General features: G+C 37.1%; 1 protein-coding gene across 21 annotated transcripts in view; it reads left to right on the top strand.

Annotated features, from left to right (window-relative positions):
* Positions 1-27530, top strand: part of CHD9 (chromodomain helicase DNA binding protein 9) — a 73367-nt gene that overhangs the window by 26327 nt on the left and 19510 nt on the right. For 14 of the 21 annotated variants that reach the window (XM_083750397.1, XM_083750398.1, XM_083750414.1 and 11 more), the window contains 18 exons: positions 3984-4321; positions 12343-12454; positions 12566-12712; positions 13998-14066; positions 14160-14215; positions 14702-14819; positions 15192-15278; positions 15892-16029; positions 16589-16710; positions 17377-17620; positions 18112-18288; positions 19771-19914; positions 20600-20855; positions 21871-22081; positions 24201-24396; positions 25389-25556; positions 26182-26361; positions 26585-26695. In XM_083750397.1, the coding sequence (XP_083606523.1) occupies positions 3984-4321; positions 12343-12454; positions 12566-12712; positions 13998-14066; positions 14160-14215; positions 14702-14819; positions 15192-15278; positions 15892-16029; positions 16589-16710; positions 17377-17620; positions 18112-18288; positions 19771-19914; positions 20600-20855; positions 21871-22081; positions 24201-24396; positions 25389-25556; positions 26182-26361; positions 26585-26695 (2874 nt within the window). Of the gene's footprint in view, positions 1-1619; positions 2006-2083; positions 2364-3983; positions 4322-12342; positions 12455-12565; positions 12713-13997; positions 14067-14159; positions 14216-14701; positions 14820-15191; positions 15279-15891; positions 16030-16588; positions 16711-17376; positions 17621-18111; positions 18289-19770; positions 19915-20599; positions 20856-21870; positions 22082-24200; positions 24397-25388; positions 25557-26181; positions 26362-26584; positions 26696-27530 lie in introns of those variants that run through there. The other 7 variants (XM_083750408.1, XM_083750405.1, XM_083750407.1 and 4 more) reach the window with 3 other exon arrangements.

Genomic DNA, 27530 nt, shown 5'->3' with positions numbered 1-27530 from the left:
TTAATACCTGCTTAATTCAATTGGTGTTTTAACCTGTACTGATAGATCTAAAAGAATCTGCAGGAAAATTTCCTTTTGACCTTCAAATGAAGATCATCAACCAAGACTACTAAAGCAATCTCTGTCCCATGGCCAAGCTAGAAACTACAGTGATGTCATTTTCAAAAACATTGGTATTAATATTTTATTGGAAAGGTTTCAATTATAAAGTAATAAAGTGATGCAAAGAAAAAAGAAAAGAAAAGGCACAAAAATGTGTAGAATATATATATATAAGAAAAAACATCCTCACCCATACATTCTTTTCAGCAAGTACCTCCTTGAGACACCAGCTCAAAGACTGAATTGTAGGATCCAAAATCAAATGATTATTAATACATTAAAACTATTTTTGAGACTCATTATTGTGTGTAGCACCTTGACATCAGGTTGTGATCTTTAGGTGCTTGACCCATGAGTAGGGTTAGGTATTTTCCAATCCATTTATCAGTGAACTAATTTCACTGGACACATTTCTTCACCATTCTGGGACAATCTTCTGCCATGCACACTTAAGTCGTCTCCCCTGCTCTCTTAGCTCTTTTTGTCGCCCAATAAATCAAGGCATGCAGCCCTGCTATGACATAGAGAAATTTCATGGTGCTGCTGTATTTATGCCCAAGGTCAGTCTTCATTGCAGAGGCGAGTAATGCCAACTGCACAGAAGTTTATTAAATCTCTCAGAATTTTGGAAAACAATTAGATCTATAGGTCTCCAGGGATAGGCAAACCTAGCTCACTTCCCACTCAGGGACCACAAATTCTGTGTGGCCTTGGTATCTAATAATTTTCCACAAGGCAGGTGTGAAGTATATTCCTTCTGTGAATGATTTGGTCACATTTTCAAAACAGATACAGTTTTCATCAGATTGAATAAAGCTGTGTATTAATAACTTTGACTTTTATAAAGATTAATACTTCTTAAACTTATATTTTCAGTCTGTTACCCATCTCATGGGTTTTGACCATTTCCTCTCTTTATAATATTTAAGGCTGACCTCCTCCTCCTTCTGCGACTGTATTACAGAATTATTATTATTATTATTATTATTATAAACAATATTACTTTTTGTGGTGTGGACCTCAAAAATATGTGAATAGTATGGATTTTGATCAGTAAAGTCTTACCTACCTGTTTTGTCCAAATAGATACATTACAGAAAGGGAAGGAGATTAAAGGAATGTAAAGCAGGCATGGCTCAAAATAGCTTTCGCACAAACACCTCTGTACTGTCCTGCTAAAATATCAAGTGTTCACGTGGAAAAAAATGATGCTTGTCATTTTGTAACAGTAAATATCTTATATGGTCCTTGTGCTTCTGGTCTTCAAATATTTTTGCTCTGTGGACCTAGTATTATAAAGCTGAAGGAGGGATGCTTTGAAATGGATGTCAGATTTCGGTGTGTTACTTGAGTGTGGTGTGGAATACATAGGTATTATTTTCAACTACTGTAGCAGCTGGAAGAGTAAGAGTTAACTAGTGTACCACATGTAGGAAAGAACAGTCTATTGAGGGTTAAATTACAGAGTCTAATGGAATAATAACTGGTAGCACCATCTGCTGGCCTACTTCCGCAGAAGGAGTCAGTATTTTTAACGACATCTCTAATATTCATGCTGATGCATTTTGATGCTTTGTGCATTCATTTCTTTCTGTGTTTTGTTGGAATCTGGCTATCTGCTTACAGCTATTGTTGAAATTCTGCCGTTCCATGGAGGTTGACGGTTTCTCATACGGTAGATAAACAGAGGACTCTTGCTTGTCAAGGAAGGAATATGTTGATAATTCACAATGTGTATTTGTGGAAGGTTGTGTCTATCCTGGCTTTCGGCTTACTAAATAGGCCATTTAGCAATCTTCTTTCAATGCTTTTCTCTTGAGCACTACCTCGGGTGGTGAAAAATCAGAGGGCAAGCCTTTGTCTAATGCCAAAAATGTCTTCAGTGAAGAGGCCAAGAGGAAGGGTAAGTGAAAGCTTGAATGAGTGGGAGGAGGAGGGGTTCTTTGGGCTAAAAGGCTAATGGGATTGAATAACCTTCCTTATTACTGGCTGCTGCTGCGGGAGTCGTGCTGCATCGCCATCTTGAGCTTGTTGCTGTTTTCTCGAGTCTTGGTGATTTGTTGTAGCCTGCAGGCCTTGAGGTGGCATTTTACTTAGCTATCATAAACCCTGCTTTCTTCTTCGTGCTGCAGCACTGCTGTTAAGCTTTGATGAGGCACGTATAGAAAAATGTATCCAGTAAAGCGAACTGGATCTGGCCTGAATATGTGTTTGGAAATTCCTGGCTTTCCCCAATGCTGTAGTCAGAGGCACATTTATGGGTGAGAACATAGCAGAATTGTTATCTGCTTTTTTTGTCTGTTTGGATAGGAAATTCTTTCCATTCCTTACGTTTGTTTTTTTTAAAAGCTGTCCTCCGTCAGATCTTCGAGAGGCTGCTATAATTATTTGTGCTAGAAACAGGAATTTCAGTGTGCGTACATTTAGAAACAACAACCAAACAAAGGAGCTGTTTAACTGTTTCCTGTGATCAGTTCTACGTGAATTTCTAAACAAAGGGTATTTTTTGTAACTAATTGACTGAAATTGTTTTAGCATTATACGCCTAGTTTACCTGTGAAAGCTAATTCGGCTTAAATATATTGCCTCTGAATGTTGAACATTGTATTATGTACAGATTTTGTTATGATGTTAACTTTTATGTTATGTAAGTTTTTATAAATTTGCTTTTGCTTCATCAGTATGTTGTTTCTGTATCTGGCTAGACATTCAAGATTTGTAAAACAGTATTTTTTATGTATAAACATTCTCTTTACATGGGAGTTGTATAGAACTATTTGGCTTATCCTGAATATTTTTTTGCCATAAATAAAATGTTTTATGACATTTAAAATACAACTTAAATTGTCACAAAAATTGGTAACTGTATGATGAAAATTATTTTAAATTATGTTTATATTTTTATTCACACTGGTGAAGGGTGAGTAGGCTGTGAATGTAGATTAATTTTCAACTGAAGTGAGATAGCACAGAAAATATGGAAGTAAAAAAGAAGGTAAACAGTAAAATGGAGAATGTGAATAAATGCAGTTGGAACAGGAGTTGTATTATGGCCCACCCTCATCAGTGCATGAAGACTGTAAATTGGACCCTCCCCAGGCACAGATGCTAATTTAGTGGACACCCACCTTTATTTTTTACAAGGTTGTGAAAAATTCAGCCTATGAAAATCTTATGGATAGAGAATTTTCACACTAGACAAAAGTTTTTAGAATTTAGAAGTTACAATTTTTAAAGATTTATAACTTCAAACTACACCATTTTTACCTTTTACTTTTCTATAGTACAGCTGCCAGCTCTATTAAAATGAGAGAAAAAACTTAGAATACTTCTTTGAGTTTAACATTTAGATGTCTGTTTCCCAAGCCCCCTTTTATTGCACATGCAAAGACCTTGTCTAATACACAGTAATGTAGTAATTTTACTATAACTTAAAGCTACAGTATCCCCTCGATTTTTCTAAATATTGGCTGTGACAAAGAATGTCACAAAGAATGCAGATAAAAAGTTGGATAGCTCCCCCCATACCCACTCAGGAATACTATAGCTTTAACAGATGGTGTTTTTATACTGACTTCTGTATGATTTTATGATAGAATTAAAATGTTTTATTTTTATTGCATTTGCATGAATTATCTAACTATATTATATGTGATTAGGGCTTCAATCTGCAGCATACTTATTAGTAAGCCTTAAAGAACACAGTAGATCTTATTTTAAGTATACATGTGTAGGACTGTGCTGCATGACTGCAGTTAGACTATGGAATAAGCACTGGGACTATCTCCTGAGTAAACATGTATAAGCCTGCACTGCAAATGTACAGTATAAGACAACACATTTGTTTTAGATGAATAACGTATATATATTTTTTATTGCAGCCTCCTTCCTCCAAGAAAACAGATGGTTCTGGGACATATGCTAAGTTGCAGAATACCCAGGTGAAATCTATGTCTGAGAAAAAACAGAAAAAAAAGGTGGAATCTGAAAGTAAGCAGGAGAAAGCTAATCGCATAATATCGGAGGCAATAGCAAAAGCAAAAGAGAGAGGGGAGCGAAACATTCCACGAGTAATGAGTCCAGAAAACTTCCCAAGTGTTTCATCAGAAGGAAGAGAGGAAAAGAAGGGCAGGAAAGTTAAATCAAAACCAAAAGACAAAGAAAGCAAAAAACCCAAAACTGGCTCTTCATCCAAAACTAAAGAGAGAGCAAAAATTGGGTAAGTGGGCTAACATTCTGTTGTCTGACAGTTTGGCATCCCAACCATAGCCAACGTTTATGTGGAACTTGATTTCAGCAGGGCTTATATACAATAAAACATGCATAATATTGCAACCTGGGGGTATTTGAAAGAGTTGAGATAACACAGAGAGGATTTTTTTTTTTACAACGGTTGAGGAAGTAGTTAGATAAGTTCTATTTTTTTTAATAAAGAAAAAACTTCTTGTGAGAGTGTAGTTTTTCCTGGGTCATTGTATATCATTGCATGAAAGCAAAATGCCCCAGGAACTCTTAAGCTACTGCAGAAAGTGTTGGAACTGCTAAATGTAGGTGGCATATCTGCTGCTGATTTTTAGTCCAGTTCCAGTCCTTATCCTTAATATGAGAGATAATACAATATTTGATGTATTCATTCTTAAGTGAAGTTTGCATGAATCAGAATCCTAGGCTCTGTGGTATTTGCAGTCTCTGCAGCTCAGACTGGGCTGGAAGATAGCCTGCCAACAATTTATTTCAGGTCCCATTTGTTTTCATATATAATATCCTAGCCTTAATCAAAACCAATTTTGGGCTGGCTGGCTTTGTATATAATATGCAGGATGTCTCTGTGTGTGTCCCTTACTTCTAAGAGCTTTTGTTACTACAGTATGTTGAATTCAGTTGTTAGAACTAGGGTATTCTAATATAGTGTATTAACTTAAAACTTTCTCTTATATAATAATTGTGCTGTGGGATAATTTTGTAAGCATTTTGCCCATGTGTTATGATCAAGTGCTATAGTTCTTAGCATTTCTCATAGCAGTATTCTCATAGCAGTATTCTTTGGCTTCTACACCCAATATGTATTGTCCTTTGCAGTCCTTTCCCCATTGCTGTTGTGCACCTATGTCTGTGTGCAGATATAGATATGTACTGTATAATGTATTTGGGTTTTGTGGGTTTACTTGCACAGCTTGGAATGACTGTTGATCCAAAACTTTTAAACAATCAGATGGGTTGATGCTTGTCTTCTCCCTGGGACCTGCAGGGTTCCATTTCATCAGTGCTTGTGTTCAAAATGGAATTGAGGATGCTACATAAACTCTTGGAATGAGGGGCCACAATGTCATTGATGGGTTTCATCCTCTGATCAAGCTTCCACGTTTGAGTGCTTATGTATTTTTTGCATTGACTGAAATGTCATATAGCAGAAGTGGACAGATATGCTTTCCATCTGGTATGAATTCTGCAGTCCTTTCATTTACATTCGTTTTCAACAGACATAGCTGTGTGTTTTTTGTAAACTACACTGAAAGAAAGAATATAGTGAAAGAATTTTTTAACCAAATAGATTTAAATTTGAAGTGTTTATAATATTATGTATGTTTTTAAAGAAAAACAACATTGAGCATTGAATATTATTTTAGAATAGTGAAAGCTTTTTAATATATACTTTGTTGCATAGTTCTACACAGGCTATTCTTAGGCAGAGTAATATTTCTGACTTTTAACAGAAAAATACTTATTCTTACTATTTAGTGTGTATTTAAGTATATTGAGTTGTATCCAACTAAATCACACTCAGGTAGTACCCCTGAAAGCATTGGACTTGATTTAGCCATGACTTGAACTCATCATGTTGTCTTCAAAATTGTACATACTAATACAATGTCAGGAAGAATGAAAGCCTAGACATTTTTATTGGTTGTGGAATATCCAATGTATACTCCTGCCTTTGTCTTCTTCCATTCTACTTGTATATATTTTGTCATATTTCTTATTTTGCCTGGATTAGCCTTCGTATCTGCTTTTATCAAGCACATCCCTCTTATTTAAGAAGCAGTTTATTATACAGTGCCATCTATGTACATGGTATTTTTCAAAGAACAGGTTTGACAGATAACATCCCCAAAGGGCTTATACTTTAAAAATAGATAAAAGGGAAATGGAGGCAGGGTAAACAGGGAAAATATGTAACTATTTGGGTTAGACTTTGTTAAAGGACATAAGATAGTATGCCTAAATTCTTTGTCATGACCCACTTACGCAGCAAAGCTTTCCTTTAACTAATCTGAAGTCCCTTAACTGTATCTTCATTGCATTTCCAGAACCCACTAAACTTCGCCAACACATAGCTGTTGCCACATAGTTCACTCCATTCACTTATAAATTGTTGATCTAATGCAGATTGGAAGCTTTTCCTTCCATTTTGTATTAACCATTGTTTTAGCATTTCATCTTAATTTGGACAAAGCGGCTTACTAAAACCAACTTCAAACTTTTATCTATGAAGCAGAATTATTTTCAATACATTTATTTTATAAGCCTCAACTTCATCCAAAAAATGTATTTCAGGGTGGTATGCATTGAATTTAAAATTTACAAATACAATATAAAATGTAACCAATAATCCATCAAAATTTAAAGTAATAAAAGCTATCTAGTTGGCTAAAAAATACTATATTTAAAAATGCCTGGGGAAATAGAAATGTTTTCACCTGACATTGGAAAGAAAGCAGCATCTGTGCCAGGCATCCTCCTTTAGGAAGGCATTCCACACAGGGTACAAATAAAGGGCCTCTTCTGATTATCTTAATGCATCTGTAGGTTGGTTCCAGAGGAGGCCCTCCTTCAAATATTTGCATCCCAAGTTGTTTAGGGCTTTAAAGGTAAGCACCAGTACCTTTAATTGGGTTTTGTAGTGAAAATGGAAGAAATAAGAGTTCCTTTAGAAATGATTTAACTTGCCTCTGCATAAATCAACCAGAACCCTAGTAGCCAAATTTTGTTATAGTTGAAGTGTCTGAACTGTGTTCAAGGACAGCCCTACATATAATGCATTACAGTAATCAAACCTAGAATTTACCAGAGCATGGATCAGCATGGTCAGACTGTCTTAGTCTAGGAAAGACCAAAGCAGATGAACTTATCACATTTTAGGATTTGGACAAAACACCAATCTGTGGTTAATTGAAAATAGGAGTAAAAGCTTCTGATAGCATCCTCATTACTACACCAGTAGGGGAGAGTACATACCACTCAGGGTCATTCCACTATGTTATGTGTGAATGAGACCTAATTGCTGTGTAGGACTTAGCACAATGTTGCTAATTTGGTAAATATTTAGAAGTTGTCAGGGGTGGCTGGTTCATGAGGGGAAAAGGGGCAGTTCCCCACCAAGAGCAGCCATTGTGCCACAGCAGACCCTGGTTCTCTCCTAACCCCAGAGCTTCAGCTCACTCTTCCTCTCCACTTCTCTCACATCCTTATTGTTCACTCTCTGCCTGTCTTCCAGCTTGGAGTCTGCATTACTATGACACAGGCAGGCCTGCCCACACACCTCTCCAGAAAAAAGGGAGAAATGGTAACTTATTTCAAAATTTCCTATAGGAGAATCTTGTTCCATTGAAACACCTAGTCAATCAGGACAATTATTTACTGCAATTTGTATGAAGTGATTTGTTCCAAACTGATGCCTGCACCCAATTCACTGCAAGAACTTCATACCATTTCCCTCACCAGAGTGGTGTCCCTAGACCAATCAGAATTTAGTTAGGATGCTTTCAGCCAATCATGTTTTTGCCGCAGTACTGTTCTGAGAGAGAAGCTTAGCTAACACATCATTTTGGAGACTGGACTGAAGTAGCAGAAGGAACAGGCAGATTGTGTTGTGTTGGTGGAAAGCAGAGGCAGAGAACTACTACAAGATAGGAGTGCACTTTCTGTTGAATAGAAAGTTCTCCCCCTACACCTTTGTTTCTTCTTTTCCCCCTTCTAATTCTTAGACTTGCTCTCTCTTCACCCTACTTCATCCTCACTGTTTCTTCCCACTCCTAGACTCTTCCCCTACTTCAATCTCTCTCCTTTTCTCCCAGCCCCCTTAAACTCTGTTGTGTTTTTGTCTCTATTCCAAGTGTGCTCTATTGTGGCATTCACCTTTATCAGCTGTTTGCCCTACCTTTTGCTCCATCAGCCTCCATGAATAGTTGTATGAACAGAGAGAAATTAAAGATAATACTAGAATGGGAGATTGAAGTGTGGAGTATGACTGTGTCTGCTTCAAGCAAGTCATCCTTATCATCACACACAGAGAGAGAGAAAGAGAGAGAGAGGTTTTTCTTCACTGTGACTACAAGGAGAGTGAAAGACACTCCTTACTCAATATATAGTCTTAGTCAAACTGTGCGGAGTTGCGGCAGATGCTTCATTGTGAGGTTGAGATAGCAAACATTAGTGAGCAGCCTCATAGTCCTAACAACTTAGCTGAAAGTAATTTCAGGGCAGATAACCCAAATGACATGCTGGGACAGATACAGGAATTAGAAGGGTATTTAGTCAAGCTGGCCATATGACCCGGAAAGCTGTCTGTGGACAAACGCTGGCTCCCTCGGCCTCAAAGTGAAATGAGCGCTGCAACCCCATAGTCGCCTTTGACTGGTCTTAACCATCCAGGGGTCCTTTACCTTTTTTTACCCTTACTTCAGTGATGTAGGCCATTGAGGAGGAGGAGCTCTCCTTGTTCCCAGAACTCATAAAACCTTTGTTGCCAAAGACCTTGTAGAGAACAAAACTGATTTACTAAGTTTCCAAAAGAAAATATTGATAGTGTGCAGATCCCCACTCCATAATACTCATGTCTATAGTTATAATTTGTGTTGCTGTGGGGAAAAGTATGTATTCCACATGTCTAAGGCGCCACAAAAAACAAGATTCTTTATGTATTCTGATTGATTGATTGATTGATTGATTGATTGAATTTCATTTACACCTTTCCTCCCCAAATGAGCTTGGGGCAGCAGTCACCAATGTGGTAATACAATACAAAATTCAATAAAATCACTTTTAAAAGGCGTAAAAACATTTTTTAAAAATGTGCTTCAAATGTATGGCATAATCACAAACACTTGTGTTTTCTGAAACAAGAAGCATGCTTTCTGTTGTTTTTGGATGCACTGCTAACACATTTGCAAAGCTAAGCAGGAGCCATGTGTTGAGATTCTTGTATTTCAGGGCATTGGACTAGATGACCCTTAGGGTACATTGCAACTCTACAGTTCTGTGATTCTATTTGGCCAAGCAAACATAATCCTGAAGGAGGCATGCCTGCTGCCCACCAGAGAAAGCCAAATGTCTCTTAAGAGAATTTTTGCCACCTACAGTTTGGTCACATCCACACCATACATTTTGTTCATTCATTCTTATGTTCAATTTATATCCCACCCAGGGGAACAAACACATCTATAATTATAACAATTTTAAAGCATTCTAAAAATAATTTAAAGTATTCCCTCAATCAGTGATTTCAGCATTGCCAAGAACAGTATCTTTCAGCCATCAAATGCCTGGGAAATAGGAATATTTTTAAATACCACATCCACCTGAATGTGAGGTAAACAATGAGGGCATTCCACAAACAGAATCACCATTGAAGAGACCCTGTTGGGTCAGCACCAACTTGACATCTTCCACTTTTAGTTGTTACCCCTACACAGTCTACCTAATATTTACTGCTTCTGATGTACAGCCTTAACATATTCATGATTAACCCTGAAAAAGATGTGTAATAGTGTAGTTAAAATCAACAGTAACTGTGAAGGGAAATGTTAGTACTAATGGCTTATCATAGGCAATGTCCTATTCTGTGTTGTCCTTAATGAAGCATACCTTTAGACATTGGTTTGGACTTTATGGTCTTCAGGTACATTTCAGAATTATGAGTCATAAAGTTGGCAAGATGAATCATGTGCAAGGTCTGGCTGCAGCAGTTGTGTAATGAGAAAAGGAAAAATTTCTTTTTAAATGGGGGTTGGGGAGTACAGAGGATGATGGGGATATCTGCTGTTTGGTGCATATTTTCAAGTTGGGGTTGTTTACTGCTTATCTGTTTGCTTTGTTAGTTAATGGATTTTGTGGTATGATTATTAATGCATCTTAGTGTGAGTACTGATTTTTACGGTTTATTATTTATATGCATGCTTTGGAAAGAGTGGGTGGGTGGGTGTTCAAATGCTAGGCTTTTGAGTTGTTCTTTATAATGTTTTGATTTGATGTTCAGTAGCAGTGATGTCCAAAATATTTTTCTCCTGACGGACCTTCCTGGCTCAGAATAGGAGTTCTTGAGTGAATTCATCAAAGGCTAGGAACACACATAAATGTTCTTTATGTAGTCATTGTACTACTAATTGTCCTTTTAAAAATAATTATAAAATATCCTGCAATCTGAGTTTATATACTGTGGATATGAATTCAAGCGGAGGTAGAGAAGCAAGGTGGTCTTAATGTGCCATGTTGCACATTTAAATTTTGGTTTTATGAGTTGCATAATTTTACAGTAGTAAGTTGGTGACATTAGCAAACAATTTTCTTCAAGGCTTTTATGATCACATTAATCACAGATCCAATTAGGTTTTCCATGGCTTTTGCCTAGAGTTGTCATACATCTGCTATGATTCCTTCAGAACATCCAGCTAACCAATGATAGCTTTTTGTTTAATTTGAGGGAAAGCACTAAATTAGTCAATCAGATTCTTTTCAGTAACCTTCGGGCTGCTATTTGGATTAAAGGAACTGTTATCTCAAAAACTTTACTGTGGGTTTCCCTAACTGAATAATGTTAATACAATAGTAAATCAATAGTAAATAGGCTCATTGGTAACAAAAACTAGGCTTCTGTCATAAAAAGAATTGTAATGGGCTTCCTGGATTGCTATTCATTCTTAAAAATGATTTGACGTTTATAAGTGATCGGTCATCTCAGCCATATGTGACTTGCAATGTAGAAAGCTAATGAAAACTAGTGGTGTTGCTCTGGTGAAATAAGATCAGGATGCTTTTCTTAAGAACTTAAACGTTTAAAGGGATCCAGATAGTCTTCCTTATTTCTGTAATTGCTTCTAGCAAATTAGATGTTTTGTACATGCTCCATCTACAAACAAGATTTTATGTTATTAACTTTTAAATTTCATAAGCTTAGTAAATTGCTGAGTAATTATAATGGATGCCATCTGATCTAAACTGTCCCCAAAGTAGATCCAATGGATGTAACTTGGGCAGGTACGACTATTTGCATATATAGTGATTGGTGAATCATTTCTTTAAACCAGCTTCATTTATTCAATTATTTCTTTTAAATATGATACAGTTGAAAATGGTTGAGTCGCCCCACTTTCACTGCTTTGAATTATCTTCCAGTGGCCGGTCATGTTTACTGTTTTCGATGAATAGTAACTGCTGCAAATTAATAAAGGCCAATTTTTTTATATAAAAGGGATGGGGAAAGTTCTGTGAAGCAACATAAATTTCTATAGTAAAGCAATTCTGTCATTGCTACATAGTATGTAATTATCAAATCTACATTATGTAAAGTGTGCATCTAAGGACATCTCTTTATCTGAATTTGGGTTTGATTGTAATCACATTGTGATTATTTTGATAATGCATTGAAAAGCAGCACTTGTCAGACTTTAAATATGGAAAATTATATGTATTTGCAGCCCTCTGATTAAAACCAGATGGAATGATATTAATATTGTTCCTTTTTCTGTAACCCTTTGAATGTAAACTCAGAAATAATTAGCACTGTTGCATTAGGGCTGTAATTTCCCCTGCAATTCTGTAGTCATTATCAGTTGTTACTAATGAAATGGTTTCTGTACTTCTCGATGTTTCAAAATTTCAAACTGTCAACTTGAATATATTTTTTAGTGTGCTTACTCTGGATTATGTATGAAAATACTTTAGACTAATGCAATATGCACCACTTATATCAATAACTTTTTTTGTTTTGTATGTTAATAATAAGCACTTCCAGGCAATATGTATAGATATTATTCTACAGTTCTCCATTCTTCTACTAAAGTAAGCTTTTTTTCTGGAGAGAAAAATTGAAATCTCCTCCTCCGGCTAGCACCACATCAGGATTAGGAGGAAATATTTTAAAATGTTGCAGCTTGACAGTGCATCTTTGATGTTAAATACAGAAAACATTTAGTATCTTAAATTTTATGACCAGGCTTAACTTTGTATTTTGTTTCAAAACAGCAAGATTATTATTACTTTGGGCAAAAAGCAAAAGAGAAAAAATGAGTCTTCAGATGAAATGTCTGATGCTAAGCAGACAACTCAGCAGTCATTCAAAGATGAGACTTCTCAGGTATTCAGAAATTAACACTTTTATTTTGAAAATATGCTTAAAACGTTAACTCAGTCCCCAACCTCTAACAGCTTGGTCAAAACACTTTCAATATTTGCAATTCCATTGTAGAAGAGAAGATCAAATCGACAAATTAAAAGGAAGAAGTATGCAGAAGAAGGTGAAGGAAAACAATCTGAGGAAGAAACCAAAGTTTCTGTCAAAATAAAAAAGAATTCTGCCCCTTTACCTGCTGAACAGCCTTTACAATTATTTGTAGTAAGTGAAACTCATTATTTGTGGGGTTTACCTCTTGCAGTTCTGTAGTTAGTTTCAAAGACTACATACACTCAAACATGTTCATAGCACAAAAAGTTTTTCTTAATCCAGAATCTTTCGTGTTAATTCTCAACATGCTGCTTTCAGTCTAGATTGATTATAGATCCTTGCTTAGGTTTTCCAAACCTTTTCTTCCTTGCACATGCCCCAGGTGAGGGAAGAAAGAAGTAGTGATTTGAATCTTGGTATATGCCCACCCCACAACATAATTGGGCAGGTGTAAATACCCCTCCCCCCCCAAAAAAAAAATCTCCTGTGCTGCACGATACAGCCAATCTATGACTTGGAAGACCAATCAAGCCCTGTCTTACAATAGACAGAGCAATATAGTGTGTATTTCAGGAATGGGGCCACTGCCACCTTTGCCACCATCAGCCTAGCAGAGAAAACAAGACTTTAAAATATTTTGATTTATACTACCCATTTTGCCAGTGTAACTTTAACAGGATGCTAGGTCATATGACATATCACATGACTGAACCAGGATGGAGGGGGACTTTGAGACTTTGCCTGAGCCAGGATGAGGGAATACAACCAGTAGCCCAGAGTCAGACAGAGATCCACCTGTTCAAAACTGATGATACCAGCAGGCCTAGGGTTTAGATTGCTCCTAGAAATGTGAACTAATGAAGGCAGCAGTCCATCAAATTATGTTCCTTGTATTCCTCACTGAAACAGTAGCTATATGGGAATAATGCATTATGCATTGCACCATATACTCCCTCTCAGATAAGTTTGCCTCTGTGGAGAGATTCCTTGTATGGGTGCGAACTCATGCATGCTTATAGGTCTTAACACCCATAAAAAAATTCAATGGAATCGGTACAATTTTTGTGTGCTCATAACAGTGCATGGGCAAAGCTACCCACTTTATGGAATGAAAGGGTCTATTTACCCTAAAGTACACATGGGATCTGCATCAAGGAGCTTATGTACACTATGTACTGTATAATACTAATAATATATATTGGTGCTATTAGTAAATCTAAATGTGTTCATTTGTTTTGTGAAATATTAGTCCTAAGAACAAAGTAGTTTTTGTTCTAAAACTAAGAAAGAATAGCTCCATAATAATAACTGTAGAGGGAGATTGAATATATTGAGTTTTATTCATTTGATTTTTTTACACATTTATGTATAATCCTTCTCTGCTAATACCTGCACTCAGGACTGCTTTTAAATGGAATATAGCCTGTTTTGTTTTTGTTTCTTTGCACCTGATTAGGAGAATCCAAGTGAAGAAGATGCAGCAATTGTAGATAAAATTTTATCTTCCAGAATCATAAAGAAAGAAGTGAGTACATATGGGGATATGGATTTTGGTTCATAGTTTTTAAAATGCTTTCATATAAATGAATCTTAAACAGAACACTGTGTACTCTTTCAGATTCCTGGGGGAGCGACAGTGGAAGCCGAGGAATTTTTTGTTAAATACAAAAACTAGTAAGTATTGCAGTTAAGTTATTTAAGTTAAATTACAAGTTTGAGACTACCAGGCTGGCTGACAGTTTCAAGGGCTAGGTAGAAGAGATCTGTACATAGTGTTCATTCCCCCCCCCCCCATTTTCCATGGTAGCAGCATGGGTTCCTTGCAAAGCAGGGGCTCCCATCTACAAAGAGTAAATATTAATTAAAACTAGGTAGTTACACCCCTGCTTGTAAATGAGGACTGTAATCATGCTTTTAGCTTAAATTATTTTTACTGTTAAATATGGTTCTAAAATGAGAGAATGCAATTGTACGCAGGTACTTTGTGGTTTTATTTTAAAGTTCAGGCACAGAGAAATAATCATATGGAGCATAGTGTATTAAAAATATGACCATCATTTCTCTTCAAAGGATTTATCTAATATTGCTAAGGGCATGTGTTGGAAGAAATATAACAAACTGCTTGCAGCAATGTGCTAACATACTGTTATGCCATTCTAGCTCCTACCTCCATTGTGAATGGGCTACTGAACAACAGCTTTTAAAAGATAAAAGAATCCAGCAGAAAATCAAACGTTTCAAGCTGAGGCAAGCACAAAGAGCCCATTTTTTTGCAGATGTGAGTATGCGGGAGGGAAACAAAAAACTACAAAGCTAATTAAATACTTGATTATCAGAAGCCTACACATATTTTGCTGTTTAGTATTTTGTTACATTCATGTACGTGTGTGTTCTCTTTCTCATTTTAATTATAGGCATTAAACAGTATAAATGGGGTTTTATATTAAAAATAGTGAAAGTGCAATATATTACTAGGTAATTTTAGCACATAATGCTGATCAATAACTTTTCTGTTCTCTATAGATATATTAACAGCAAACCTCAACCCACTATTAATATACTTCAGTGCAATTTACAGTGTTCTGGAATTGAACCATGCTATGCTGTTAACTAGATCAATTAATTCATTATAAAATATACTCAATTTCAGATGGAGGAAGAACCTTTTAATCCCGATTATATTGAAGTAGATCGTGTGTTAGAAGTGTCCTTTTGTGAAGATAAGGACACTGGAGAGGTATGGATATAACCAAAAAGAATCGTATATAATCTAAGGCACACATTTTGCAGCATCTATCATGATCATTTTTAGAGTAGTGTGTGCACTTACATATATATGTATGACCTGTGTTGTATATATCTGTGACTGTGTTCAAATTGTAAGCGTCCTTGAGCCATAACAATAGGACAGAGTAAAAAAAGGGGGAATAATTAAATAACCTCTATAATATAGGCATGGTGAACCTCTGACCTGCATGCCAAATTTGGCCTGATACAAACTCCAATTTGGCTACAAGGCCATTTCCCCAAATCACACACATGTGCCCTGCATCAAAGTCCCTACACAGGGAACTTTGAGACATGGGTTATCTGGCTGACATTCTGACACCAATTGATTGGCCTATGGAAATGGGGACAGATAAAAATCTGGCAAAAAAAACGTTCCCCATCTGTTGTCTAATGTATTTTCAAGCTTACAGTGTGGAAAGCATATAGGAATAATTAACCAAAGGGGTCAACTACAGGAAGAAAGCAAATATGTGAAATGTGTTGAAACATCTTACTAAACTGAGGCAGCATATATTCTTTCGTATTTTGTTAAGTCTGACTAATCATTTTCACCACTACAGCCTGTTACTTACTACTTAGTAAAATGGTGCTCGTTGCCATATGAAGACAGCACATGGGAGCTCAAAGAAGATGTAGACCAAGGAAAAATAGAAGAGTTTGAACAGCTGCAAGCTTTAAGACCTGATTCAAGGCGGTTGGTAAGGATAAATCATTTATCTCAGGTGTGGTTTGTTGTCGGTAAGCAGAGGTGCCAGCTTGTTCAGAAGGTGAAGGGGGGCTGATGATGTTTGCTTGATATTGGGATGTGTTGTCAGGATGTTGAGAGGAGCAAGGGGAGGAGCCCAACACAGCAGCGTGGCTTCAATGGCCAGTGGATCCTCCTCTTGTTCTTGGCCTCCTCATCTTGCTGTCACCACCACTGGCCAGGGGCTCCTTCCCCTCTGCGGCAGGAGGAGGAAAAGCTGGCTCCCAAACTGCACTGCGCTCTTCTCTGCACTCGGCCTCCTTCACCCCCTGATCATTCTGAACATTGGAGGGGCCCAAAAGAGCTGGGCACCTAGGAGTTGGCACCTATGTCAGGAAGAGTTTCCACTCCCTCCCATTTACATGTCTTGAGCCAATCCATCCTCAACTCTTTCAGTCTGTGCAATATACTGGACTGTGTGCATAACCCCTGAAAGAATGTTTCACTTCAGTTTCTTTTTTCAGGTGAATAGAGAGCCAAAAATGTCATTTATGTTATGCTTTATTCCTAAGGATCGACCTCCTTCTAATTCATGGAAGAAGATAGAGCTGTCCAGGGAATATAAAAATGGCAACCAACTCAGGGAATACCAGTTAGAAGGGCTCAACTGGCTACTTTTCAACTGGTATAATAGGTATGTGTTCTGAATCAATCAAATCAATTTTTATGTTAGTGTTGCTTCAAAAGTAAATAGAAACAATGAAACTAGGAAACATTTGTATTTGAAATTTGTGTCAATGAGCAGTCTAGTTTTCATACCTTTTGGCATGTGTTACTTTTATTTAATGAACTTTTATTTATGTGTGACTTGGAGCATTTGTACCCCACTCTACAGCTAAAAAAAGGCTCCCATAGTGGCTTACATAAAGTCAGTTTAAAAAGACAGTCCCCACTGCACAGGCTTACAATCTAAAAAACATAACAAGCAAAGAAAAATGACAGAGAAGAAAGAGGAACATGAACAGATCTACATTTTTTAAAAATTAAAAAATGCAATGGTAATGTATTACTAGCATATTGTTTTTAAGTGAAGACAAGTCTTTTCTGCTGGAAGCGCAATAACACAATAATAATAGATGTGGAAGAGAGAGAAGAGTAAGACAATATTTAATCCATGCAGAAATACGGTATCTATAGGCAGCATACAAAATTCAAGGAATCAGGTGCTAAATCACTACTCATTCTTTGCCCTGGGAAACAATGCAAAGAGACACTTCAAATCTTTCTTATACTTAAACATTGACAGCCATCCTGAATGTGTGTTCTTCTAGCCCTGCTAACAATGTTCTTGTGTTTTCAGACAAAACTGCATTTTAGCAGATGAAATGGGTCTTGGCAAAACCATCCAGTCAATAACATTCCTGTATGAAATCCTCCGGACTGGTATAAGAGGGCCTTTCTTGATCATAGCTCCACTTTCCACCATAGCCAACTGGGAAAGAGAGTTCCGCACATGGACTGATCTTAATGTTGTGGTATATCATGGGAGTATGGTTAGCAGGCAGATGATACAGCAGTATGAGATGTATTTCAGAGATTCACAGGTAACCTTCTATTTTGCCTTATAGCTAGTAAACCAGTTTGATTTCTGTACATAGTGTTGTCATTTATTTTTGTGATTTATGTGATTTATGTAATTGAGAATCTGTTTAGACCCTCAACTTAATGCACTAAAAATGTCAGTAGTATATGTAGGCATAAAATTATTCTGTTTCTGTATATCCTGTGCATGCAAAATATATTGATGGAAATTTGGCAACCTGAGACTGCCATTATGGTGGTTGTGCATGGGTGGAGATAATTGTGGCCTTGTATCCACCCTTTCAATTATTGTTTCACTTGTTCATTATATATTGTTTCAGAATGTGCAGCTTTGGCTTCTTCTTTTTTAGGTTTCATTTAGGCTTGGACACCCAGCTTTCCCCCACATGTTAAAGAACATCCCAGTTATGCAAGCACAATTTCCCCCTCCGGAAGCAATGGAAAGGTTCTAGATAATATCATATATTGTGTTCTGTTCATTCACTCTTCCTAGGGTCGCATCATTAGAGGTACATACAAGTTCCAGGCTATCATTACCACATTTGAAATGATTCTTGGTGGCTGTCCAGAACTCAATGCCATTGAATGGCGCTGTGTTATTATTGATGAAGCACACAGATTGAAGAATAAAAACTGCAAACTTCTAGAGGGGCTCAAACTCATGAATCTTGTGAGTGTTTACTTTTCATTTGCATATATAGCCCTTAAATCTGTAGGGCTTATGGAGGCCAAGTTCTCAATAGTTTGTCCAACTGCTTGACCTTCAGAAGATGTATAAATATTTTATACTTCTAAATCAGGGAGTTGTAGCTCCTACTTTCACAGTGTTAATGTTGTTTTACTGCTCTGTTTCCGCATGACTGTAATCATTAGAGGCTAATGACTGGGCATGAAATCATGTGTTTGCAAATACAAGCTAGTTTCTCCAGCACTATAAACCCTTCAAGCTATCTACCTTGTATATAGCATGTCATTTGTTTTATTGTTTGAATTCTTAACACATGCCTTGTTGCACTATGATGTAAATGTCTTTTTTAAAATGTAATTTGTATTGCTGAAAAATATAAATAAAAATTATTTCATAAAATAATCACACTTACAATAACATACCATATTTTCACTAGATCATCCACTATTTTTAAAATGTGAAGTTCGGTTGCAAGCATTAAATCCCTGAAAGTTTGAAAATTCCTTATAGCAGTAAAATTTCAAAGCAATTTATAAAATGTGCACAGTCTTAAAATACGTATACCTACACGCTAAAAAGAATCCATATTTTTGGTATAATATTGACAGTGCATCTTCTCTACACTAAGTACCAGGGGCACCAGGGGCACGGAGAAATACTTCAGTTTAAAAGAATGGTTGATTAAATTACGTAGCTTACAGGTTTTGAATAAAATTACATAGGGTGGAATTCAGTGCCACACTCTTCCCATCATTCTGCTTGCAAAAGCATTTCAGTTTGCCACACAAAATGACTCCCCATCTCCTCCTGTGCACTGTTCTGGAGATTCTCCCCACCGCTGCTGCCAATTGTGGGGGGGTGGGGAGAGCCGAGGAAAGGCTTGCTGCACAAGCAGAAGTCCTTGTTCAAGGCTTCCACTGACTAGATTTGTTAGGTGACTCCCACCCATAAATTTTCTGGGTGAAGCAGGAAAATATAGGACCAAACAATTTGAGGGAGAATGGAAGACATTTAGAAAATAACAAAATTATTTACAGTGTGTGACAGACAAGAATCCCTTTCCATAATGATCTAATTCAAATACTGTAATGTAAATAAAGCTTAGTGTGTATGTGTTATTATTTTTCCATTGTACTGCATGCTTTAGATAATAGTTCTATTTGGGGGTCAAAAGGAATAGAATATTGTAACAGCTTACTAATATTAAGATATTCATTAAAATACACAATGCATGAAAACAGCTCTGACTTGTCCACAGTTTCACCAGCAATCCTTACAGTCTTTATAAATGACGTAATGTATTAAAGGCAGAAAAGTTATTACAATGCTTGTTTATCATAGGTTATTTTATTTATAAATTAGCATATGTGCATTGTCTGTATACTTCCTTTCAAAGATTCAAGATTGTGCATAACATACCCAGCTATATTTTAGACAATCATGCAAAATGTGCATCTTCTATAGGAGCACAAGGTGCTATTGACAGGCACACCACTGCAAAACACAGTAGAAGAACTTTTCAGCCTTCTTCACTTCCTTGAACCTTTGCGCTTCCCAGCAGAATCGACATTCATGCAAGAGTTTGGAGACCTTAAAACAGAGGAGCAGGTATTTTAAACTTTTTATTATGTCACATTCACACACAGGCCTTGTTCACATGTCACAGTAAGTAATACTTTGTCTTAAATCTTGGTTTAATCATGAATGTGCCTTGCCCTTTTTGCGTGCATGCATGCACAGCTTCTCTCCCCGCTAATTACTCAAACAAGCCATAGTATGATTTGTTGGGTCACAACTCCAGAATGTCATTTCTTCCATGGTCTATGTTTGGATGGAACGGGGGTGGGGGGGTAATATGTTAGGGGAGCAGCTGGATAGTGACACATACAACAGTGGGGAAGCACATTGGTATGGTTTGTTGTGATGTATGAACCAGAATACATTCAAAAATTAGAATTTAATGGACTGTTTGTCCTGTAATGACTATCAGCTCAACCATAACAGTAAATCCACCTCTCCCATCTTTATCACTATTTGAACTAATGATAAGTAAATTGAAAATGTTGTGATCAGCCATAGTATTGCTACAATTCATGGTGGTTGCAAGAAAATATGCAGAAATAATATGAATTTGAATCTATACATACATTATGTACATTCAGGTTAAGTACGGGCCTCCAGAACAAATTAAGTGCTTAACCTGAAGTACCACTGTAATGATATTCGCTCCCTTTATAAGCTTATGAAACGTAGCAATTTATATAGGTTTTCAGCTAATTTTTATTTTATATAGGTGCAAAAGTTGCAAGCTATCCTGAAACCAATGATGCTGAGAAGACTGAAAGAAGATGTAGAGAAGAAGCTGGCACCAAAGCAAGAAACTATTATTGAAGTGGAATTAACGAATATCCAGAAGAAATATTATCGAGCTATTTTAGAGAAAAACTTTGCATTTTTGTCAAAAGGTGCAGGCCAAGCCAATGTACCCAACTTGGTTAACACTATGATGGAACTCAGGAAATGCTGCAATCATCCATATCTTATCAAAGGTAAATGTAAAAATGTTAAATTTTACTTACTTTAGGCATTTTTCTTATGATGTAAAATAACTTCCCTTGGAGTTATAATTTGGATACGGTTGGCATATTTCAAACAGTGAAAATCCAGACTTCTCTGTTGAGCTTTTTTTGACAAAATGGTTGAACTTTATTGGCAATTTTTCAAAAAATAAAATAAAATTAGAGCTATTTTTAAGAAAAATTGCCAAAAACGACACTGCTGACATGAGTTGCCATATGTCAGGATTTTCCCAGGCATTTTAGTGATTTCTGCCTGGATGCAATATTCCAGATATGTCCAGGAAATTCCGGACATATGGTAACCCTAAATTAGGTTGAGTGAAGAAGAGAAGAGTTTGGATTTGATATCCCGCCTTTCACTCCCCTTCAGGAGTCTCAAAGCGGCTAACATTCTCCTTTCCCTTCCTCCCCCACAACAAACACTCTGTGAGGTGAGTGGGGCTGAGAGACTTCAAAGAAGTGTGACTGGCCCAAGGTCACCCAGCAGCTGCATGTGGAGGAGCGGAGATGTGAACCCAGTTCCCCAGATTATGAGACTACCGCTCTTAACCACTACACCACTATAAGGGTGTATAAGTGCTATAAGGGTGGCCATAGTGAACTGCCCTGAGACCTGCAGGTATAGGGCGGTATACAAATTACAATTAGAACAACAATAACAATTCAATTATTAATCTGTTGTATCATATTTTACTGGAGGAACAAGGGAACTTCTTTGTATTTTTAAAAATTGTGTATAAGTGCTTTTGAATTTAGTTGCATATGCTATAGTTTTGAAGTTGAAATGTAAATAGCCACAGTGAGGATCAAGTGAGCAGTGTCAAGGGATGGGGACTGAAAAATGAAAAACAATGTGATCATAAATTCTGTTATGAAATGTGTGGCATATGCACTCACAGTATTATGATGTGAACTTTGCATCAAAGCTATATGAAAATGTCAATACCTTTTAGAAGAAGCAAATCATACCTACTTTATGTGACAGGTGCTGAGGAAAAAATCTTAGGAGAGTTTAGGGAGACCTATAATCCAACTTCTCCTGATTTCCACCTGCAAGCAATGATCCAGTCTGCTGGAAAACTGGTCCTCATTGACAAACTTCTTCCAAAAATGAAAGCAGGGGGCCATAAGGTGCTTATTTTCTCTCAGATGGTTCGCTGTCTTGATATCCTTGAAGATTATCTGATACATAAAAGGTATGATACTATTCATAGTGCAAATAGCCATATTAATGGTATATTATGCCTTTAAGTTACTAGTCATGCACTTCCTTGCACCACAATTTCTGGCCTGATCTTGCACAGCAGGAGAGGGAAACTTTTTTTCCTGTTGATGGCCACGTGGTACTAATCTGTTGGGGACCATATGCCTATGGTGGCTGGAACCAGAGCCAAAAATGAGCAGGGCTACCTTTCTACCTTTCTCCTATTTTCTGATACCCCTCTCTTTGAGTGGGCTGCGAGGTGCAGTGTATTTTTTCCTTCTCTTCCCACAGATGCTTCTCCCCAGCATCAAATTAGGCCAAGGACCATATGCAGTCCTTTCAGTTGTAGGATGCCTATCCCTGCTCTTCCTTCTTTGGCGATCACTCGTAGCCAAATAAGATTGTCTTCCATGAATATGGTATTAATGGGGTATCCGTAAGTGACTGTGGAGGCCAATTCTGGCTCCACATGTCCTTTCACAGTGGGGACATAGGTTTCCAGGCAGGAGTTGATCGTGGTGAGGATTTGCCTTCCTCTTAGCTCGCTTCTCCTTTTTGTCCTGAGTTTGTGCTTCTTCAAAATCCATGACACCTTTGGTAGAGGCTACTCCAATTGGAGCACTGTCCCTACTATACCCCAAGGCACCAGCACAACAGAGCCATAAGTTTATGTATTAGATAACACGTATAATTACTTGATTTTTATTTTATATAGAAAACAAATATAAACACAATGTTATGTCAGCTTCTCATAAGAAAGGGGCTAAAAATAACCTCTGCTCCAGCAGAGGTTCCTTTCATCATAGAGAATTTCAGAACTCCAAGTCAGTGTGGTTCAGACTCCACAATTTAATGACATGTCCCAGATTTCCTCCACCAAACCTAACCTAGCCCCCATAGGCAGAGGGACCAGAGAACAGTTCGGACTCAAGGCCTCCTCTGGTTCTTTTTTCTTACTTGGGCAGTTTTGGCCAAGGATACCTAGGAACATAATACCATTAAACACAGCCTAGTCATAGAATTTCTGTTTCTGTCGCCCAGTTCTGAGCCTTGAAGTCTACTGAAAAACTATTATTTGGCAGACTATTCACTACTTATTAGAAATAGGGAACAGAGATCCAGTTTCCCAGAAAAGAAATAGGGAACAGAGATCCAGTTCCCCAGAAAAGAAATCATCCGCTTTCTGCTCTGTGTTCTTCATTGTCTTCAGGAAAGGATGGAAATTAAATTCTGGATTTAAAATATGAAAACAAGTATATAACATAGGTTCAGGATGGAATCCTCCACCAAGGCAATTATAATTGGGAACACTACCAAATGCAGCCATGACTGAACTTTAGACTTACCTCAGGCCATTGATTTTCAACAAACACTGCTTTCAAAGCACCTTATTTGGATGACCTCTTTAGGTCCTCATCTGGAGACAGGACAAGATTTGCTCCAAGCTAACCTCCCTCCAAGACTATGGCTTCTTTATCTGTTGGCAAAGAAACGATCAAGTTCCTTCCAGGAGGCTCCAATGCCTTGAAGTAGTGTTCTTATCTTATGATATCTGAATAAAGTTTTTCAAGTTTCTATAATGAAAATACCGTATTTTTCTGTGTATAAGATGCCCCCATGTATAAAACGCCCCCTATTCTGGGGGGACTCCAAATTAAGAAAACACCACTCAGCACTACCCGTGTATAAGACGAGACCCAATTTTAAACCTAATTTTTTGGTTAAAACACCCTAATCTTATACAAGGAAAAATACGGTTTATGTGAATATATATTAAATGCCCCAAGAAAATTATTGTTGAATGCTTATGGGGATGGAATTTCACATACTTGTTAAGAATTCTATCATTCAAAGCATCTGATGAGTGAAAAGAACATTGTTATGTTTTACTGGTTCACCTGAATATGTATTGGATGCATTTTAACACACTTTCAAGATGGTGTCTAATAAAAAACCTGACCAAAAAATTTACAGCATCTCCTTGCAATGTAGGCTCATTTGATTAGGACAGTAGGATAGTAGTATTTAGAAGTACATGGTTATACTTATATTCTGGTTTGCAATTACACCCTTTCTTTAACGGCTTTTTTTTTTTTTTTTGCACTTCAAAGGTACCTGTATGAGCGAATTGATGGAAGAGTAAGAGGGAACTTACGTCAGGCTGCCATTGATCGATTTAGCAAGCCAGACTCTGATCGGTTTGTTTTCCTTCTCTGTACCAGAGCTGGTGGATTGGGCATTAATTTAACTGCGGCGGATACTTGCATAATTTTTGATTCTGACTGGAATCCTCAGAATGATTTGCAGGTAAATATATTTGAGCAGTTTAGCCTTCTGCCATAGGGCTAAATACCTAAGAAACACCTGCAAATGAACCTATTTCATCTGATCCACAAAGAGAGAGCAAGTGTGAACAAGCAGGATTGCTTGCGGGTGCTTGCTAACTAGCTAGGTCATATGAGGAGAAACATTCTTAAATCTGCAGTGGGTTTAGGCCATTGTGTGTACTGTTAAATATATTTAAGCAAACCATCTATCCAGCAGGATCTAGGCAGCCCTTGTTGGCTGCCAATACCATATATCTTCTTCAAGGAAGGATGTCTTGTCCTGAACTTGGCATTGTGCCTCTAAAACACAAATAAGAGGAAATCTCTTCCTCACTTTTCCAAGTCCATGCTTTGTGTTGGAAGAGAGAGTGGAGCAATGTGCAATGTGAAAACAAGCCGTTTCCCCCTCTAGGTCTGAGCTAGTCATAATGAGTCAGAAGTTTTCGGTCTTGTCTCTGCACTTGCTGGATTCTTCAAATACCCAGCAACAGCAGAGACAAAAGAAGCTTCCAGTTCCAAGCTCCAAGGTATAGATGGCATGGTGAGGGCTTTTCACTGGTTGTTAGGTGCTCCAAACTCCTGAAAAGTCCAAGCTGAAACAGGTCCTAGGCTTTCTTTGAACTTTAGAATGTGGTTCAGAGGGATCATCCCACCTCCTCTGTAGCTCCAGGTTTCAGAGGAAGCTTGAGCCATGCCGAACTAGTCAGACACTATCGGAGCACTTGCCATGAGGAGCAAACTTGTGAATCCCTGCCATACAAGGTAGAGAAATATTCTATAATACACAAAGCTAAAGTCCATTTGTATTGACCTTAATTTTATATTTTATTGTTTTCATTTACAGCTTCAGTTTAATTGTATTTTGTTTTAACAATGTCTATTTAAGTAATTTTATATTTAAGTAATAATATATCATTATATTACATTTCTACTTGACAATCTGTCCAATGGATTCATGTACCTTTTTCTCAGGCCCAAGCTCGTTGTCATAGGATTGGTCAGAACAAAGCAGTGAAGGTCTACCGACTAATAACTCGGAACTCTTACGAAAGAGAGATGTTTGACAGAGCAAGTTTGAAGCTTGGCCTGGATAAGGCTGTCTTACAGAGCATGAGTGGAAGAGAAAATAGTGTTGGTGGTGTATGTACCCATTTTCCCCTCTTTCCTCTCCACCAAAAAAAATAGGAATTTGAAATGGGTTTTTATTTTTGTAACTGTATCATTTACTCAAGAGAATAGGGGAGCAGTTAAAAGCTTAGTCTGAATGACATCTTAAAGCTTTGCACCACTTCCTAGCTCTCTGCTTTTCTATTACCCCCACATAAATTTCTGTGGCTTTTGTAACCTATATATAACCAAAGATTGGCCATGTTGGAGAGAGAATTCTATTGTTTGAGACTTTAGACTCTGTTGTTGGATGGATGATCTTAAGGAACAGGTAGGCAAAGTATAGGTTGGGAATCCTTGAGGTAGTTTACAGTATATACAATAATAGGATTTTGATACTGTAAGAGACTTTTTAAAAGATAATAAAAATAATACACAGAAAGCAATTATGTATTGGCTGTAGTTACATACTTTGGAAAGGATAACCAGTTTCTGTTAGTAACAGGCAATATTTACTGTAAAACTATTTTTTAGATATCCAGTGGAACTGTTTCAAAATATAACACTTATATTATTCCATATAATCATTTTAATTGAGCATTTTTATGTATCCAGCTGCATTAATATCATAAGACTTACCAGTTTCTCTTTTACACAGATCCAACAACTTTCTAAAAAAGAAATTGAGGATTTGCTTCGAAGAGGTGCATATGGTGCCATTATGGATGAAGAGGATGAGGGTTCTAAATTCTGTGAGGAAGATATTGATCAAATCTTGCAGCGTCGCACGAAAACAATTACAATTGAATCTGAAGGAAGGGGCTCCACATTTGCTAAGGTAGTTATAAGCTCTTCTGGTGTCCTTTTTACAGAACACAAAGAAAAGTATAAGCATCCAGAACAGTTCTCTTAGAAGTTAGGTTAGGTTAAAATATTATAATTGGTAGGCTTCACTTGAACGTAGCTGGTATTTTTCCTTCCTTGAAAGCATGTGGAACCTAGTCTGTGATACTTGAAACTGAACAAATATACTGGTGACACTTTCTATTGTGCTGTTACAGGCTAGCTTTGTTGCATCTGGAAATAGGACAGATATTTCATTAGATGATCCCAACTTCTGGCAGAAGTGGGCCAAAAAAGCAGAAATAGACATAGACACCATCAGTGGTAGAGTAAGTATGATTTATTCATTCATTCATTTATTTTTGCACTGAATTTACAGGTTCGAGTGTTCTTTTAATTGTCCTATTCAGTTTGTTTGCTTTTTAAGTTGAGGTTTATTGTAGCAGTTCACTATTGGAGAACTAAGTTAAGTTCTTTGGACGGCAGTATCCTAACTAAAAACATTTCCTTCACTAAAGTAATGTATATGTAGACCTATGGTTAGTATTTTGTTTACTCAAAGAACTAATCCCCCCCCCAATCAAACTTGCCTTCTGTTGATCTTTGGAGATATCTGGAACTAGATTGTGTCTAAAGGAAAATGTATATTTAAATAGACCACAAACGTGATCTATGAAAGCTTCATTACCAAAAGGATACAAATTGTGTACTAAATTTAAAATATCTGTTTTTGTATTCTGGGGCAGAGATTTTCATGTTGTGTCATGAGGTTTTAGTGTACTTTTTTCATTACTTGAGAGAAAATATTTTTGAAAAGTGCAGTAATGTGTCCTGTCTACCTGATCATTGCTGGATGTTTCCTTACCAATTCATAGAATTGGGAGTGGGAAGCGACAGAAATGTTCTCTCTAACTCAGCAATTATTGACTATTCTGATCATGGATCAGGAATGTCCTATCATCCTATGCTGTATTTGAGTGTTTGTAGTTTTCTTGAAATGCTACCATACCTACAGTTCAACAAGCTTTTGTTGTTATAGTCAGTTGAAACCAGTATTAGTTCTACTCAGAATAGATCCATTAAAATTAATGGACACGGTTAATGTTGGTTGATTAGTTTTAGTGGGTCTTCTCTCAGAATAATTATGCTTGATATAGTGAATAC

Source organism: Podarcis gaigeae, assembly GCF_964106915.1.
Source record: "Podarcis gaigeae genome assembly, chromosome: 8".
In the NCBI taxonomy this organism is placed as follows: Eukaryota; Metazoa; Chordata; class Lepidosauria; order Squamata; family Lacertidae; genus Podarcis; species Podarcis gaigeae.
This window is presented reverse-complemented; position numbering and strand designations above follow the sequence as displayed.